Genomic DNA, 19772 nt, shown 5'->3' on the forward strand with positions numbered 1-19772 from the left:
TCACGGCTATGTTAGTCTTCAAATTTTCAATACCTTCAAGAGTCACTGATCTCGTGCATAAATCGCGGAAGAAACCACTTATCCCTGCAATTGCTTCATGAACATTTCGTGGTAATAGTTCCTTGAAGGCGAACGGAAGGAGACGCTGCATCATTACATGGCAATCGTGGCTTTTCAAGCCAGTAAACTTTCCTTCCTTTCTGTCGATACAGTTACGTAAATTTGATGCGTAACCGTCTGGAAATTCCACATCGTTTGAAATCCAATCAAAGAACGCATCTTTTCCCGCTGCATCAAGTCGGTATATGGGAAAAGGAGCCCTACCATTCTCATCAACATGAAGTTCTGAACGAGCACATATATCGACTAAATCCAGTCTTGACTTCAAATTATCCTTTGTTTTACCTTGAACATTAAGGATCGTGTTCATGAGATTGTCAAAAAAGTTCTTCTCAATATGCATGACATCTAAATTATGCCTTAGCAGATGATCCTCCCAGTATGGCAGATCCCAGAAAATACTTTTTTTGTGCCAGTTATGTAGTTCTCCAACAGCATCTACCGGAAAACGCTCATGTCCACCGACTTCTGGCGTCCTTTCTGCACCAAAATCTCTTAGTTGTATCTTCAAATCTTTCCCACAAATTTCCGGAGGTGGACTGTCAAACACCCTCTTGTTCTTCGTAAACAAATTCCTACTCCTACGATATGGATGATCAGGTGGTAGGAATCTCCTGTGACAGTCAAACCAACACGTTTTCCTTCCGTGCTTTAGTTGGAAAGCATCAGTGTTATCTTGACAATATGGACATGATAGCCTTCCATGCGTTGTCCATCCAGACAACATACCATATGCTGGAAAATCACTTATTGTCCACATTAGTACTGCCCGCATTTGAAAGTTTTCTTTACACGAAACATCGTATGTTTCAGCACCTTGAGCCCATAGTTGTTGCAACTCATATATTAGTGGCTGAAGAAACACATCAAGTGATCTCTTAGGATGCTCTGGTCCGGGAACGAGAATCGAGAGAAACAAAAACTCTCGTCGCAAGCACAAGTTTGGGGGGAGGTTGTATGGTGTAAGAATGACGGGCCATAGAGAATACTGTCTTCCACTCTTGCCAAACGGACTGAAACCATCAGTACATAATCCAAGGTAGACATTTCTTCTCTCATACACAAAGTCGGGATACTTTGATTGGAAATGCTTCCACGCTTTTGCATCTGAAGGATGTCTGATCTCACCATCTGTTGAGTGCTCCGCATGCCATCTCATTGGTTGCGCTGTGCGTTCAGACAGATACAACCTCTGCAACCTTTCCGTCAAAGGTAAATACCACATCCTTTTATATGGCACTGGAACTCTTCCACTCGTATCTTTATAACGAGGCTTTCCACAAAATTTGCATGTAACCCGCTGTTCATCCGCCCTCCAATAAATCATGCAGTTGTCGCTGCATACATCTATTACCTGATACGATAAACCAAGACCAGCTACGAGTTTCTGAACCTCGTAGTATGAACCAGGAGCTACATTATCCTCGGGTAGAATACCTTTTACAAAATCAGCAATCGCATCCACACAGTCTTCAGCCCAATTATAATCTGTTTTAATGCCCATCAATCTTGTAGCAGATGATAAAGCTGAATGACCATCTCTGCAACCTTCGTACAATGGTTGCTTTCCAGCATCCAACATATCATAAAATCTCCTAGCTTCTGCATTGGGTAAATCTTCCCTTCTAAAATGATCATTTACCATCTGCTCAGTACCTACACCATAATCTACATCCGTTCTAATTGGTTCTTCTAATCTAACCGCTGGATGAGGTTCGCTAGTACTACCATGTTCATAATCAGTTTCCCCATGATGATATCAAATTTTGTAACTTCGTGTAAACCCACTCAAATATAGATGAGTCCAAACATCCCACTCTTTAATAACCTTTCTATTTTTACAATTAGAGCAAGGACATCTTAACATACCTGTTTTTGCTTCCGGTTGTCGGTGAACTAACCCCATGAATTTGGTTATACCTCGTTGGTATTCTTCCGTAAGAAATCTCGTGTTCGGATCCAAATGAGGTCGATCGATCCAAGAACGAAAATAATTTGAAGAAGACATATTTTTTATGAATCAAATTCGTGTGTAAATAGAGTAAGAGGGAGGATGAAGATATGGAGTGAATGAAGAGGAAGAGGAGTGCTTGTATTTATAGTTTAAATCCTGCCGAAATACCGAGGAAATTCCGACGGAATTCCGACGGAAAAAACTAGTTCGTCGGAATTTCCTCAGAATTTTGTAAAATCCCCCAACGGCTCTCCAACGGCTATAATATTTCCTTGGAATTCATCGGTTTTTTCCGAGGAACACAGTTTTCCTCGGAATTTCCTCGGAATATTCCGACGGACTGTAGTTTCCTCGGAATTCCGTCGGTATATTCCGAGGAAATTCCTCGGTATATTCCGAGGATTTCATTTTCCGTCGGAATGTCCGTCAGAATATCGCTGTTTTCTTGTAGTGTATAACTAACTTAGAAGATTTTGATGTTCTTGGACAGGAACTCGATTTACAAGAAGCAACCCTTCTTTAGTTTATACAATCTATAAGCTACCAAACTTCAGTAATCTCAACAATATGTAGACATTGCCATGACCACCTCTGCCTATGAATTCTCTGGCTTGATCTCATCGAAGATTCCATTTCGTTCAAGTTTAGTAACCGGAATAAGCTCACTAGCCAACATATGTGGATAGGAATGTCAAACAGGTTGATCCGTCCCATCCCGTCCCGTACCGCAGCGGGCTCATCTTCGAGTGGGTCACGGCGGGTCAGGCCCACGCGGGCTGCGGTCCTCAAAATGGCTGACCAAACCCATACCGCAAAACATGTAGGCCTTTGCGGATCGGTCCGCAGGACATAAATTACAAACAGACATATGGCTCCTGAACGCTTCAAGACATGATTCAGGACGCTTTATCAGTTTCATGACGCATCAGTAAGTGAGTTTAGTCAATGATTGAACTGGATAAAGCAATACCCTTGCTAGTTGAAAATTTTAGTTGGATCAAAACACTAGTTTATTTACTTTTGTTAGACTCCAAACATTTTTAAAATAAACAATACTTTAGTTGTTGAATCCAAATATTATAACTCATAAGTTCATAACAAGTGTTTTAGTTTTCTGAATCCAAAATTAAATAAAACCAACACGAAATCAAAAATGCGAATCCCAAAAATAGATTAAAAAAACACCAATCACACTTTTTGTTCTTCATCTTTATCACCAACAAGCGATAAAAAGATGAAAATTTATTTTCTTCACCATCAACTTCATCTTCTGCAAATAAGAATAATAGAAGTTAGTTAAAGATATATTGAAACCTAAAACTCCAAATGTATGATAATGTGAACAAATACATACAGGCAAAACTATGAAGAACTCATGGCGGAAACTAGATCTTCTTCTTCGGTGGAAAGTGAGTTTTCAAACTTCTTATGATGACTCGAAGAAGCTCCATCGGTGCAGATTGAAGGCGCTTGGGAGACCGGAAGCACCATCGACCCTAAAACCACCATCACCGTAGCTACATAACGTCGAATCACCTTCTCTCTCTCTCAATGTTTTAGGCGAAAGCAGAAATAGGGCTGCGTGTCTTCAAAATCCCGCAGGTTAAGCCCATCCCGCTTTCGACCCGTTCCGCTTTAAACCCATCCCGCGAGGCCCGCAATTTTGCGGGCTTACCAAATGGAGGCCCAATCCCGCCCCGCAGCAAACCTTTACGGGGACCAGGCCCGCGGTCCAGGTCCTTGATTGCCATCCCTATATATGGATTAGAAATTACCCTAATTCTAGTCTGAAGGAGACTCTATAGCTAATCCATTAATCCGTACCATTAAAGATAGGTCAACCAATATACAAATTTACAGAATTATTGACGAAATATTTTTCTGCAAGAGTACTAAGTTGCGACGATCGGGTCTAAATTATTATTTTTTAGGTGTAAATGTTAAATTTTATAACAATTTTAGTTTTTGACAGAAATTATAGAGATTACAGTTAGCAGATAAAACAAAATTAAAACTACAACTACAATCAAATACTAACGGAAAACGCAATTTCTTAAAGTAAATAGAACACTAGAACTTAGAAACGAGTTTACTAATAAGATTTAAAGGAGGTGAAAATCTGCGACCCAGAATTCTCCGTGATGCAAATTTGTTAATTACTCTTCAAACAAAAATTCTGGTTATAAATTTGTAAACGTGACACAAATAAAGTGGCTCATATAATCGCGTAACATAAACCAATGAATGATATCTTTTACTCTGATAGTTTATAATTCATGTTTGGCTGCCGCCTATTTTCTATTCAGATTTTATTTTATGTGTTATAAAATTAATATTTCATATCAAATTGTGATTAGTGAACACAAATTACTAAGTTATATAACATTGTCAACTAACACTTCAATTCAAAACTAGATTCTTACAGGTGATTTAAAACCACAGAATTATTCTGATAGAATGTAGTTTTTCATATGTAATATGTAAGGATATCATTAAATATTAATCGTTTTATTTTTAAATTAAAATTTGATACAATATTATTTTTATTTTTATTTTTACAGGAGTTAAAAATTTAAATAATATTTTAAAAATAAAGAGTAAAACTTTGTTTAAGATTTTGTTATAATAAGGTATAACACACATATATATATATTTTTATTTATTTATTTATTTATTTATTTATTTATTTATCATTAGATTAAAACTATGATAATATATTATAAGTTTGTTAAGTTTTTAAAATTAAGTAGTTAAAAATTTATTTGATAACATTAGGTTAAGCAAATATCTAAAAATCTAGAAATTTTAATGGTATAATTCATAAATAACACGTCATGTTAAAGTTGAATTTATGAATTTGTATAGTGTTTTTGTTTAAATAAAATAGATTATATACAGGTTAAAGTTGAAACTTTATATATACATATATATAAGTATTGATTTAATATTAAGATTAGGTATGCGTAGCAGATCTTTTTGCAAAAAGGTTTCAAATTCTTTACATTATTATCTGTATTTATTTGATTTGAGTTCAAATATACTAATTACTAAAAGTGTTTTTGTCAACAAATTTCTCTGCTCATGCATTTAATCAATTTAGATATTGAATTTTAATATTACTAAGGTGACAAGGACAAAAGAAATACATGTCTTTCTATTCAAAGATTTATTTGTTAGATTTAGTTTTTTTTTCTTTGGATATCTATACTATTAAAAGAGTTATTTGTTAGAATGGTCATATTGTCTACCATAAGTAGGTAAATACTAAATATTTGCCTTCATTTCCAGATACTATAAAGTATCTCAATGCAAGCAGTTCATACGATCACATATTTATTTAATCTAGTAAGTAACAAAAGGACACAAAAACCAAAATATGAAAGGTTTACTTGGAGTTGTAGTGTTTCTGTTATTATTTATTACGCTATCTTGAGCGAGCCGCGAAAGTTTAACAAGTATTGGATCCAAGAGAAAAGTTTCAAGAGGTCCAAACAATATAACATCTCCACCTACACCAGTAATCCCACCAGCGTTTACAAAAGATATTGAAATAAAGAGATGGGTTATCACACCACCGCCTACTCCACCAGCTTTTGTAGCAAATTTTGAAATGAAAAGAAAAGTTCCAAGAGGTCCAGACAATCAGACATCACCACCTACCCCAGTAACTCCACCAGCTTTTTAATGGATATAGATTTTAAAAGTTCAATAAATTTATAATCACACACTTTCCATTATAAACTAATGTTTGTTTAGTTATGATTGTTTCAAAAAAATTAATAAATAATAATATTTTTTTCTTCTATACAACTGTATGATTCATTTTAAAATCTATAAACATTAATTCTGAATGTGAAATATATATTTTTGAAAAAAAAATCCTAATATCATTTTTTTTAGAAAGAATCCTAATAACATTTGATTAATTTCTTACTTGACTTCCTGTAAAAATCATAATATTAAAAACGTTGCAGTACACACCACTAAAAACATGTTTTCAGTGCCAAAAAAGACAATCACGTGAAAAAACACATCTCCTCGTTCATGATCCCTCATTTATTTTTTTATTTATTTTTTTGAATTATACAGGGGTGTCCTTGCCCCCACAGAAGTGGTCCAGACTAGTCACATGTTACCACGTCTCGGTTGCCGGGACTCGAAACGTGGTGGCTTCACCGTATTGGGTTTTTTACCCTCATGATTCATCATTTCTCCTGGAGTTTCATAATAAATGTTTGGCAGTTATTGAGGAATGGTTAAATATAGTCTACTTTGTGCCTTTGGTTTTCTCTTGTGATCAAAGTTTCAACAAATACATTCATCTGTTTTTGTTACTCATGGTAGACAAATTACAAAAAATTGCAAGAAATTACGTTGAGTATCAATGATGAAGACATTACTTTACCCGACGATTTATGCGAAGATGCATCAGAGGAGAACAGCTAGGAGTGTCAAAACAGATAAAAACTAATGGGTCAATCAAGACCAATCCAAACCATGAATTTTAATGAATCGAAAAATTGGGTACAAATGGATTAATGGATAAATAAGTTAATGGACTTAAATGGTTTGGATTGTAATGGATAATGAGTTATTCATAACCAAATCAATAAAAATATATAACAAACTTAAATTCAAATCAAATATATAAAGAAAAAAAGTAACCAAACCAGATTTCTAAACCAGTTTTACTACACCAAATTTTATTTACTTTCACATATGCAACAAAATTACGATAGACTAAATCTCACTCATTTACTCATAATTTTTTTATGTTAACACCCAATTTCTCATATATATATATGTGGGGGTTTTAAAAGTTAATCATATTGTTTTGCCAAAACCATAAAATCAATTTTTTGACAAAACTAAAAATTGATTTTTTCCATCAAAAGCGCTAAAAACGATTGCCTTTGGGTTCCGAACTCCATATGGGGAAGGGGTGATACCCCTTGAAAGACATAACTAACTTACAAGACTGACTCCCGTATATCACTGGCAGTCCCTCGTGTGTGCATCAGACACTTTTTTGTTTGTTTCGGAGTGGTTTTTTGTCAAAATCGTAAAATTGTGTTTTTCACTAAATCTGCAAATTCATGTATTCCTGCAAAAAAACTGCAAAATCATGTTTTTACGCCAAAATCGCAAAATTGAGTTTTTCTACCAAAACCACAAATTGAGCTTTCCCTCCAAACTGCAAAATCGTGTTTTTCTGCCATGACCATAAAATCGATTTTCCCACCTAAAATGTAAATTGAGTTTTCTCGCCAAAAACCGCAAATTTGTGTTTGCCAACCAAAACCGTAAAATTGAGTTTTTCCGCAAAATGTAAAATTAAACTTTCCCTCTAAAACCACAAAATCTTGTTTTCCATCCAAAACAATAAAATAAAGCTTTCCGCCTTTTGAAAAAAGAACAAGCTTTCCTCCCAAAACCGCAAATTAAGTTTTTCCGCCAATATCGCAAATTTAGTTTTTCTTTCAAACCCCTAAAATTTAGGTTTCCGGCCAAAACAGTTAAATCGTGTTTTCTTGCTAAAATTGTAAAAAAAAAATTTCCGCCAAATCTGTAAAATTGAGTTTCCCACCAAAACAGAAAAATCTTGTTTCTGTAAAATTGATTTTTTCTGCCAAAACTGCAATATTGTATTTTTCCGCCACACCGTAAAAATCTTATTTTCCAGCCAAAACAGCAAAATTGAGTTTTCCCGCCATAACCGTAAATCGTGTTTTCCATCCAAAACCGTAAATTGTTTTTCCCCAAAAACTGTAAAATTGAGATTTCTGTCAAAACCACAAAATTGTGTTTTCTTCTAAAACCGTAAAATTGAGTTTTCTCACCAAGATCGCTTAAATTTTGTTAAATATATTTTCTTACTAAAATCACATATTTTTTTCCTAAAAATAAGAAAATCGTATTTTCCACCAAAACCATATATTTGTATTTATTTTCAACCCTAAATATAATACTTTTTACTTAATAACGTTTAAACTATAAAATTATTGTTCATCGATTAACCATTTAAACAATTAACTCATTAACTTAAATGAGTTGTAGATTGATCCAATCCATTTGTCAAATGTATTGGTTTAATACATGGCCCATATAAGTTAAAAAACCATTTCGGTATTTTGGTTTGGTTTACCCATTTTGGAGGCAAATTAATCTCATGACTATATTTGGGCACAACCCAACTAGCGGTTATGTACATAGTCAGAGGCTCTAAATTATGAGAAATTTATTTTATCAAAGTTTTAAGTAAAATTTTATGGCCCCAATATTTCAGATCTGGTTCTGATTAAATATTACGAAATCTCCAAATTTGGCATCCACTTCTAATTCAGTAGTTCTATATTCCTTAATGTTATGTAGAACCGCTGGTCTACGTCAATTATTGGACTCATCTGGCGGAGCAGAGCAAGTTGCTCCATCAGATAATCCCTTGGATTTTAGTCTTCCCCAAGATCCACCAGCCAGCACAACAGACACAAAGTCAAGATCAGATGTAAAGCTAAGCCAACTCGCCTCGAACATCGATTCAGATTCCAGCATTCAGAAAACAGAAACTCGGTTGCCTGATCTTCTAGACAGCACGCTCTGTGACCGCAAGCTTGCCCCTTCCTCTAAGAGAATTGTCTACGCATTGGTCCGAGAGAAGGCTTACGAGAATACTTTCTTGCCTCTGCTGAGTTGAAGGTTGGCTCTATTTTCAGTTTTACTGAGATTCTCTTACTTGTTTTTAGATTGGCTTTTGTTTTTTGTGTTAGAATAGACAGAGAATGGTGTGTGAGTGTATGTGAACAAGAGAAAGACTGAGAAACAAAGATAAGAGAATTGGTGAATGAGAGAGTTAACTATCATTTCAGAGAGTATGAGAGATTATGGAGAGTTTAAGAGAGATTGAAAGTAACCAAGAGAATAGAGAATAGAGAATGGGGAACTTCCCACTTTCAGCTTAGACTGCAATTGATTACAATGATAGCTTTATATAGCCAAAGCAATCAACAATCCTAGACAATTAAACTAATAATATTGTGGAGAAACATAAACAGATAATAAACTAGAGTCAAGTGGTTTGATGTGACGGATTTAAGCTCCAAGAGTTCAAAATTCAAACACTCTCTTGCCTCCAATAGACGTGTGGATGGATTGATGTGGATGGGTCGGCTGTGAGTGAGGCTTGTAGATGGGTGGCTGTGGATGGGTTTGCTTGTATAGGTTGGCTTAGACCATCCAATGACTCTTTTCCTTTGTTCAAGCCTTCTTCATTCCAAAAACTCAGCCACTGCTTATTCCTTCTTCATTCCAACACTCCCCCTCAAGCTTGACCATAGGAGATCCTTGGACAAGCTTGGAACCTTGAAGAAGCTCCCTCATTAAAAACCTTACAAGGAAAACCACTTTGAGACAAAACCTTGCAAGGAAAAGAGAGTAGAGTACAACAAGGCTTAGGGATTGGCCAGTGAGTCTAAGGAACTTCAGATAACTCATGATAGTGTCCTTAAACTCTGGATCATGGCCTAAATTATGCTGCAAGGGTTAACTCCACAACTTGCACACACCAACATCTCAGATCTCTTCTTTAGGCCAGTTTGATGTCTACCCCTCTCTTGTGACTTCTTGCCATCTTCTAGATGGTTATGAACGACCAGCTTCATGTACAGAGAGCTCCAAGTACCTACAACCCAATGCATAAACACTTGCATCAATTCTCAAGGCATAAACCAATCAAACTTCAACTCAAAGATTGAACTGGTTACTTCCTTGCATATTGTATAATGGAATGGTGAGAGGTGTCCTTTGGACACTTGAATCATCTTATTTTTAATCTTTTCATTGCAGCTTCTTCTAGAGACCTCAACTTAGAGGGAGGCTGAATGCTCCAGTCTATGACCTTCCTTACACTTCTCAGCCTAGAATAGTCCTAGTTGAGAGTCCCCTTTTGATGAAATCTTGCAATTAATGTCTTGGGAGGAAACCGAGGAAATGGATGTTTTGGACCTTCAGGATTGGTCACCATTACCTCTTCTCAAGCTTGATCCGGAGAGAATAGGTGAAGGACCAAGCTTAGAAGTGAGCAACACTGAGTTTGAAACCAGGAGCACAACAATACCAACATTTGCGCTTAAGCCAACTGATTCATCCCTTGATCTATGCTCCACTGCCAATTGGACCACCAGTCTCCTCATGACTTAGGTGATGGCCCAACTTGTGTATCTCTTGAATCAGGAGCTCAACAACCAAACGGCATGCACTTAATTCAACCGGTTCTACACACCCTCTACTGCTTCATCAATATGGTACTAGCACACATGCTATGGCCTGATTCATAGCTTCCCAACTGAAGTTAGCTGTTCTAACTCCTTTTAGAAGTTGATCCATGTTTGATCGGAAAACGGTAATAAAGAAGATGTGGGTTTAACAAAGACGTCTTATTTATGGTCGGAGAAAACATTCAGTCGGTTACAAGAGAAATGAAGAGAATGCGACAGAGAGGAAGCCGGTGGCTCGATGAGCTACCGGACAAGTACAACTAACGGCGAGATGAAGCAAAGGTGAAAACCCTAATCTAGCCGCCAAGTGTTAGTCAATGATTTCGGATCCCCTTCTCATTGCTTTCTCTTCTCTTTATATAGTCCTCCTAATGTTTCATCCTTGACCTAGCTTATGTCGTCTTCGTGGGCCTTCCCTACTGGGCCGAGAGGCCCGTATTCATCCGAGCAGTCGCCGAGCTGAGTGCACTTTAGTCGACGATGATCGACTAAAGGTATTCTAGAGACAAGCCGAGAAGCTGGCCCTTCAAGCCGACTATCCGAGCCATCGCTCTATTTAGTCCGGGCCAGGCCTCCTATTCCTTGGGCCTTGTGGGGTGGTTAAATCCATCCCCTACAATCCATAGCTCCCCAATCAGAAGATAATTGTTCTAACTCCACGCATTGGGCTGATTCATAGCTTTCCACTCAGCTTGACTCTTCACCTGATCTTTTTGTCAAGTAGTCTCTGATGGCCATTTATTCTAACACCAAGTTGTTGTTGTCCTTGTTGAATTCTTCTTGCAAGAGTTTATAGATAGGCCATGGAAGCTCATTTACTTCCCCCCTCAAGCTTGGCTCAGAGTATAGTGAAGGAGACAAGCTTGATATGAGTGCCACTTATTCCTGACTTGTTAGCTTCCAGCTACAAGTCACTTCATCGTTGACCTTGCAATCCACGAGGAAATCCAGTTTGGTGGGTGGCTGGTCAACTTCTGGTCTACCTCTCCGTCAATACTACTTGAAGCATCTTCAAAGACCAGCCATATTATGTCTCTGCCACGACTTAATACCATCTGGCCTCCTCAAAAAAAATATCTCCATGGTCAGGAATATACATCACGTGTAGGCTCTGGATCAAACAGGAATATACATCATGTGTAGGCTCTGGACAGCATGGGCAAAGCCTTCTTTTTTGTCTTGATTTGATGATGGACAGAGAACAACACTTGTGTACCTGAAACATCACTCAAACTCCAGCAAGAATCAGACCACACACACTAGGATCAGACATTGATAACTCACCAATTCTGATCCCAATGTTTATTAAAATGCAATGGACAGAATCTAAACAACTCATCTAGTTTAAATCCATGAAACCAATTCACTAAATGTTCCAGTATAATAACTCATCAATTAAAAGACATTTAGGCTATTTTTATGATCATTTAAACAATGATATGCTCAAATGACAATATCAGAGACTAGTCAACTCATTTAATCACCTTAATATACATTTCAACACAACCAGAACCATTATCCCAAGCTCATATCAAGAAGGAGAGGTTTAACTTATAACCAAGGAACCTGAGCTGGTTCCTTGAACCTCCAATACACATGGGTCATGACATTTTGTTGGATCTGAGATCTTGAGTTGAACTCCAACTCCTTCTCTTTAAGTATATGATCTCCTTCTTGTATCCATCACACCAAAGACTCATCCTTTCTTCTTGTATGAGAGGCGCCACCTTCTAGGAAGCTCTCTTCTTGGATAGAGAAAGTGAACCACTTGGACAACGCAGTTTTGGAGCTTTGCTAGCTAGGAAAACTACTCTATAAACTTTTGCTTTCAAGTGGTTTCTTCACCATATTTGACGGGAGAAAAGGAGATTGGACAGCTTTGAAGAACTATGGACCACTGGATAAAAGAATGTGCTCAAGAATCTTCAAAGAAAATGAGTGGTATACTAAAATGGCTGAACTTGCTGAAGGGTTCTTGAGGTTCAGAGATTTGTATACCCCTTGTCTTGAGAGCTGGTTGTGGGTTCTTCCTTCTTGGAAACCCTTTGGGCCGCTGGAAAAAGCTTGTACCAGACTCAGATGAAGATGAACTAAGAATGAATTTGCGGAAGCTTTTGTGAGGTTCAAGAGCTTAAAGCTCTGATACGTACCATGAAATAATAGACAGAGAATGGTGTGTGAGTGTATGTGAGAGTCTGGTTGAGAGTGAACAAGAGAAAGACTTAGAAATAGAGATAAGAGAATTGGTGAAGGAGAGAGTTAACTTTCACTTCAGAGAGTATAAGAGATTATGGAGAGTTTAAGAGAGATTGAAAGTGACCAAGAGAATACACAATGGTGAAGAAGAAAGGGGAACTTGTAACGACCCGCTCCCGGAGTATTTTTAATTTTGAAGAAAATAGAATGCAAGAGGTTTTATTCTACAAGGAGCGTATTTTCTAAGTGTGGAGACACTTGTATTCATGAATATTGGAAGAATAAATGTATTTTTAACTAAGTGATGGATCTTCAGTGAGATCATGGAAATATTCAGAAAGGGTTAAGCGATGGTAAACCGATAATGGAACGGTCAGAGCATACATACGGAGAAATTAAGACCGCGAGACCAATTAAAGAATGTTCGGCTGTTGGATAATGCGGGTTCCAGGTAAGGAAAGTTTGATTAGCCATAATTGCGGGATAATACAAAAGGAATGTCGGATCTGCGGGAATCAGCTAAGGAAAGAATCAAAGATATCAAATCAAGCCATTGATGGTGATCTTTGACCAAGCTAAATAAGGAAACTGGCATTAAGTGTCCGACTTGGTGAGAAATCTAGGGAAATTCTATATAAGGACCCCTTTAGCTCTCATTTTGTCACACAATTCATAAAGCAAGATTAGAGAGAAGTTAGAGAGCAGAAACTAGTTGGTAAAGAGGTAATTTCGAGAAGAGGGATTCAGAAAGGAGGAGCTAAGGAGTTCATCGCTTGAAAACGCTAGGTAGTTCAGAGTCTTCGAATCCTTGAGATTCAGTTAAGGTGACGATGTGATTCGTGGCAGTCCAATAAGAATTGTTTGTCTGGTTTGATTAGTATGATCGTGTTTATGCTTGGATAGAATTCGTTTATAAAAAGTTTGTTCATCGTGTTCATAGGAAAATGTATGATAGAATTCGTTAGAGGAAATTTTGTTCATTGTGTTCTTAAGAAATGCACTCTAGAATTGATGGATTGATAATAGAATTATGCTAGGATGTTTATGTGAGAAATGAATGTTTGATCTTGAGAATCTAAGTCATAAAAATATAATGCATTTAAAGAAAGTATAATCGAATTGAGTTAATTAAGGGAACTAGTTAAGAGGATGTAAGGGACCTTCGGGTCGAAGGTTTGGCTACGAGCCGTAAAGGACTGATGGGTCGTAGGTTTGGCTACGGCCGCAAGTATGGCTACGGCCGCAAGTATGGCTTCGGCCGCAGGTTTGGCTACGGCCGCAGGTATTGCTTCGGCCACAGGTTTGTCTACGGCCACAGGTTTGGCTACGGCCGCAAGTTTGGCTTCGGCCGCAGGTTTGGCTTCGACTGCAGGTTTAGTTTCGGCCGCAGGTTTGGCTTCGGCCGCAGGTTTGGCTACGGCCGCATGATTATGGACCTTCGGGTCAAACGGTTAAGGAATGTTAATGTAATGAAAATGATGGAACTAGTTAAGTAAAAGAATGATAGAACCGGATGCTATGGTGTTAGTATTGATTCAGTGTTTGATTATTGGACTGTGGTGGGCGGTATTGAGCGTCTTCACTGAGTAATTTTGTATACTTATGCCTCCTTTGCGATGCAGGAAGGTTGATTGTGTGGACCGGAGTGTGAGCCTATAAAGACCATCGGTGCTAGGATGTATGAACTTGGGTAATGTTGAGAAGTTTTGCAAAATATATTTTTATTGTAAAATACATAATTTTATGTATTTAGTCTCGTGCCTTAATTTATAAAGTTGCATTATTTTTCATGTTCATCCGATAAAAGTTGACTTGATCTTTTACTTAGAAATTTTCAAGTGTTTTCAAAGATTTCCTGGTTGGGGTGTTTCAGAACTTCCAACTTTCAGCTTAGATTGCAATTGATTACATATGTGGTTTTATATAGCCAAAGCAATCAACAATCCTAGACAATTAAACTAATAATACTGTGGAGAAACATAAACAAATAATAAACTAGAGGCAGGTGGTTTATTGTGACAGATTTAAGCTCCAAGAGTTTAAAAATCAAATACACTCTCTTGGCTCCAACAAACGTGTGGGTGGATAGATTGCTGTGAATGGGTTACTGTGGATGAGTTGGCTTGCAGATGGATGGCTGTAGATGGGTTTGTTTGGATAGGTTGGCATGACTCTTTTCTTTTGGTCATGTCTTCTTCGTTCCAACATTTTGAACTGTTTTTATTATGCAGTTCAACTGTTTTCTTCTGATGCCTATTATGGATAAGTTACCTGCTCTTCTCCGGGAAGAGTTGGAGAATGCATTTGAAGATGATCTCGATAGCATTTTCGACATCACGAACTCCGGCAATCACTTGATCAAAAGAAACGGAGAAATGAGACTGAACTGAGAAGGGTAAAGCCAACTTGAACTCTCAATTTTTATGTTCATCATGCTTGACTGTATGTAAATTTGATTTTGTATTCATGTTGGACAAATAAAGAGGATCAAAGAGAAATTCAGAGTGATGAATGAGAAGCTGAACTCTCGCGAGTTTGCTCAGAATCTAAACCCGCCTTCGTTGCAGTAGTGACTCAGGTCATCACGATATCTCTCTTTCCAATATATGTATTTTATTAGTTGTAGGTTAAGAAACAATCTAAGAGTGTACTTCATGAGGGAACATATCTGCCTTTCAACTTTGGATGTCCCAAAGAAAAAAAAAAGTATCTTTACAGTTTGAGAAAAATAACAATTAGTCGTTTAATAATATGTATTCAAAATTCAAAACTAGAAGTTGAGCATACAGAAAAATATACACTAACAGAAAACACTTACATATATGTTCTGTAGAGATAGATGCATCGTGCATGCAAGAGAATGTCTTAAAATTTGTAAAGGATGTCACAAAACCAGATGTGTGTGTTTTCATATAGAGGATGATAAATCATAAATCTTAAAATATCAATATTTATTTTTGAGTAATGATATATATTTGTATATATAAGATTCCTCCTCCGGGGAAAATGAATATTGTATATCAGAACACTGAACTCTTGTTTGATCTTAGAAATATGAGTTTCTTCTCAGAATTGTGTATAAAATTAACAAGAAGCCATCTTTCTTTGGTTATTCAATCTAAAAGCTATAAACCTTCAGTAATCTCAACACTATCACTCACACCATGACTTGCTTCTCCGTTGCTTTTGTCGTAAGAAGTCCCTGTTGTCTCCAGCATACGAACCACAGATTTCATAAACGGTCTAACCTGAGGAGACTTGCCAGTACATAACAAACCAATAGTCAATACTTTAAGAGCATCCTCCTTGTATTCATATTCTATGACCGGGTCGATTAGTTCCATCATCTTCTCTTTCTCCATCTCCTTGCTCCTGCTCAAAACCCACGAGACAATGTCTCTGTTCTCACCGAACTCAACCTCCATTGGCTTCTTCCCAGTCACCAACTCCATTAGCACCACCCCAAAACTGTAAACATCGCTCTTCTCATTCACTTTAGTTGTGTATGCATATTCTGTTGACAACAACAAACTATTAGTAGGCAAGATGTTTGTAACTTGAGAAGCAAGACTTTGAAAATAAGTTGACCTAATAGTTGGACTTACCGGGGGCAATGTAGCCGAGAGTTCCTTCAACGATAGAAGAAGACACATCTCGTTGAACCGAATCAGGCTGAATGATTTTAGCCAATCCAAAATCAGCAATCCTTGGTCTCCACTCCTCATCAAGCAATATATTACTAGACTTCACGTCACGATGTATCACAGGCTGGTCTAATCCATGGTGCAGATACTCCAACCCTTTAGCAGCTCCCAAAGCTATTGCTTGTCTCACACGCCAACCAATCTCTTGATCACCACGCCGCTCGTGCAACTGCTCCCACAAACTTCCATTAGTCATGAACTCATAGACAAGTAACTTACTATCCTCACTCGTTATGCTGCAGAACAACTTCACAACGTTTATGTGTTTTACATTGCTCAACGTTGCAACTTCTGCCTCAAATTCTCGGTTACAAGTATCTGTTCCCAAGATGTGCTTAACAGCTAGGGTTTCGCCGTTCCTTAGGGTTACTTTGTAGACATCCCCGTGACCGCCTCTGCCTATGAGATTCTCTGGCTTGATTTCATCGATGACTTCCATTTCATTCAAGTTTAGTAACCGGAAGGAGCTGACTAGGCAGTCGTTCTTCTTCTGAGCCGTGCGATTTGACCTACCTTTCTTTACCTTGTAGATCACGTAACAGAATAAAAGAAACAGAACAAGTACCGCAGCGGTGATATAACAGATCTCCAGTGTAGACAAGTGTTTTGTTGTCCCATTGTAACCTCGAGGTCCTGTGCATGGCTGAAGATATGATATCTTTGAACTGCATAGACCTGAGTTTCCTACAAATCTCCCACTTATGAGTGATTCAGGAACAGAACCGGCTAACTCATTGTTGGATAAGTCAAGTAAGCTTAGCTTAAGGGTTGATAAAGCAACCGGAATCAATCCGGTTAGTCTGTTTCCTGACAGGTTAAGAGAGTTCAATAACCGTAAAGATCCTAAACTTTCAGGGATTCTCCCAGAGAGTGAGTTTCCAGCTAGGTTTAGATAAACCAAAGATACACACAAGCCTAATGACTCTGGTATATCACCGGATAGGCTATTCTCGTCAAGATAAAGACTTGAAAGCTCCTTAAGCTTTCCAAAAGAGTCAGGAACTTGCCCTGAAAACTTGTTCATACGAATATTAACCGACACCAGCGAGTCAGCTCCTGATATCTGAGACGGGATAGAACCTGAGAACCTATTGCTGCTCAAGTCTAAAGAGCCAAGAGACTTGGCATTACCGATATCATCAGTTAAAGGTCCTTCGAAACGGTTAGAAGCAAGATCAAGAAGCTGGAGTCTAGGCAAACCCCAAATCCCATAAGGAACCACACCAGAGAGAGAGTTGTTGCTTACACGGATACGTATCAGAGTCGTGCATTCAGCATAGCTCTCAGGAAACTGTCCTGTGAACCTGTTCTGCAACATCAGAAGATGCGTCATTGCGCCTTTCTTGCACATATCAGGAGGGATGTGACCTTCCAAGAAGTTCTCAGACACGTCTATGTAACTAAAACCAGTCCAAGATCCGAGTTTCTCCGGTAGCTTCCCTGTGAGCTTGTTTCTGTAAAGAGACAAAGCAGCTAAACTCTTGAAATCTCCAAACTCTCTTGGGATCACACCGGTGAGTCGGTTTTCGTACAAGCCGAGAGATACAAGGTTCTTTAAGGACCTTAGCTCTGACAAATCACCTTCTAATGAGTTGTTAGATGCATCAAAGTACTTCAGATTCGTCAAATTCCCAAACCCTAATGGTAACTTGCCATTCAAGGAATTGTTGTAAACCTCAAACCGCTTTAGGTTTATAAGCTGAACTATTCCCTTAGGAATCTCACCGGAGATTCTGTTATCAGAGATCTCAAGGTTTTGTAAGAGAACAAGGTTCTTGACTCCCTCTGGAATCTCACCGGTGATGCTGATGTTGCTCATGTAAAGCCAACTCAAAGCTCTGAGATTTAGGATCTCTCCTGGAAATGGATGAGGATCGAACCGGTTATCCCCAACGCTCAAGAAACTCAACCTCTTCAAGCTTTTCAGAGACTTCCATGGGAATCTCCCGGAGATTCCTGAGGCGTTTAAGCTTAAAAACTCTAGTAACCGTAAAGAATCGATCGCCGGAAACTCGCCTGAGAAGTTGTTGTTTCCGAGGTCTAAGTATCTCAGACGCTTACAGCTCCTGAGATTCTTGAGAATCTTGCCGCTTAAGGAGTTGTTTCCAAGAACTAGCTTCTCGAGAAACTTTAAGTCGCAGATTGAGTCGAAAGGAAGATTGGAAGTATTGTTATTATCTCCGTTGTTTAGACTCTGGCTTTCGAGGTTGATCTCGACGACGTTTCCGCCGGAGTTGCATGTGATTCCGGAGAACTCACAAGTTGGTTTCCGGTGAGTCCAGGTGGCGAAGACGTGGTTTGGTTCTGTTTCTTGAAATGTGGATTTTAGTTTGAGGAGATTCTTGAGTTCTCTTTTATGGTTGGAGCTCGATGAAGCGAGGGGTAGTAGAAAGAGAAGGCGGACGATAAATAGTTGTCGGAACATTGGTGTTCTTGTCGGAAGGACAAAAGGTGGTGCCTACATATGATGTAAATAAATTTAGAAACGGAAAATCGATGTTTTTTTGTTCTTGTGCATTTAGTTTTATTAGTTTGATTAGTTAAACCGCCTACAATTTGATATTTTTTTATCTATTAGTAGTTTAGTTATTTGTTATCAGACTTTTTTCACTATACATTTATCATAACTCAAATGTAAATATACTTTTTCATACGTTCCATTATTTTGTAGAGCCAAATTAAATTGATATTCTAATTGACAATTAAATTTAATTTGTGATCATATTCCAAAATAAGAAGATTTCAAAATTTGCAGTCATTAGTAAGAGATACGTGTACAAACATTCAAACCCCAATAATAGCAGAATTCAATGAATACGAAGAACGTTGACTTGTTATCTTAACACGGTCTTCTTTTTAATTTGGGTAAAAATACTGTATTAAGTACACGTATTAACTCCTATGTATTTTTATAGTATGTTAATACAGTCGTCTTCTTCTGTTTCAATCAAAAGTTGTTAACTATTCCAAATTTTGAAATATAAAATAATCATATTAACTCCTAAGCTTCAACACCATCACGTATTCAACATCTTATTTCTCTCACCCCCTCGTTCCTATAGCTTGCTTTCTTTCATCTTTAGTCGAAAATTTGAAGTAAGGAGGCCCAAAACGAAGCCCGGAATTAGGTCGGTCTAGACCCATTGGTTTGGGACGATGAGGTCGTTACTTATGCCTTAAGCTATGCAAACCAGATGGTTCGTGATTGTACCACGGTCCATTTCGAATGAACCGTTTGGAGAGAGACATAGCGTGGAGGAAAGTAGATATGTCGGCTGAGGATGCTTCAGATATGTGGATCGACGAGAAAGAGTAGTAAAGTACTACAACTAAAATAGCAACACGTGACCGATTCAGATGGTGGCACGTGACAACATGGCACACAAGTAGTTTCAAAACACTGCGATTCGGATGCGCTAAAGTGGTGTGTAGCAGTGGCGCTACTCTTGTTACATAAACTGTGATCCTCCGGTTGGAGAAATTTCATATTAATATTTTTGAATGATATAAAATAATTTGTGGTAA

The 19772-nt window shown here is 37.8% G+C and overlaps 1 protein-coding gene and 1 long non-coding RNA gene across 4 annotated transcripts; one reads left to right on the forward strand and one right to left on the reverse strand.

Moving 5' to 3' along the window:
* Nucleotides 1–5077: 5077 nt before the first annotated feature.
* LOC106371315 lies at nucleotides 5078–15308 on the forward strand. Of its 3 annotated transcripts, XR_007318024.1 has the most exons (5): nucleotides 5105–8770; nucleotides 14166–14233; nucleotides 14566–14704; nucleotides 14775–14938; nucleotides 15027–15308. It is a non-coding gene; the product is annotated as an uncharacterized LOC106371315 (long non-coding RNA). The 3 variants fall into 3 exon arrangements; XR_007318025.1 differs by lacking the exon at nucleotides 14566–14704 and having other exon boundaries at nucleotides 5121–8770; XR_007318023.1 differs by lacking the exons at nucleotides 14566–14704; nucleotides 14775–14938; nucleotides 15027–15308 and having other exon boundaries at nucleotides 5078–8770; nucleotides 14166–14444.
* A 289-nt stretch (nucleotides 15309–15597) lies between these two features.
* LOC106370247 (receptor-like protein kinase HAIKU2) lies at nucleotides 15598–19633 on the reverse strand. Its single transcript, XM_013810292.3, has 2 exons — nucleotides 16149–19633; nucleotides 15598–16057 (listed from the first exon to the last, which is right to left on the reverse strand). Exons 1-2 carry the CDS (start codon nucleotides 18670–18672, stop codon nucleotides 15669–15671), a joined length of 2913 nt encoding a protein of 970 aa, XP_013665746.1. The 5' UTR covers nucleotides 18673–19633; the 3' UTR covers nucleotides 15598–15668.
* Between the last annotated feature and the right edge of the window lie 139 nt (nucleotides 19634–19772).

The sequence above is a fragment of the Brassica napus genome, chromosome C1, assembly GCF_020379485.1.
Source record: "Brassica napus cultivar Da-Ae chromosome C1, Da-Ae, whole genome shotgun sequence".
In the NCBI taxonomy this organism is placed as follows: Eukaryota; Viridiplantae; Streptophyta; class Magnoliopsida; order Brassicales; family Brassicaceae; genus Brassica; species Brassica napus.

Excerpts from the sequence above, each read along its gene's own strand:
- LOC106370247 (XM_013810292.3), bottom strand. The coding sequence starts at position 18,672 with ATGTTCCGACAACTATTTATCGTCCGCCTTCTCTTTCTACTACCCCTC. Across the intron at positions 16,058-16,148 it reads TCTCGGCTACATTGCCCCCG|AATATGCATACACAACTAAA; the intron begins GTAAGTCCAACT and ends TGTTGTCAACAG.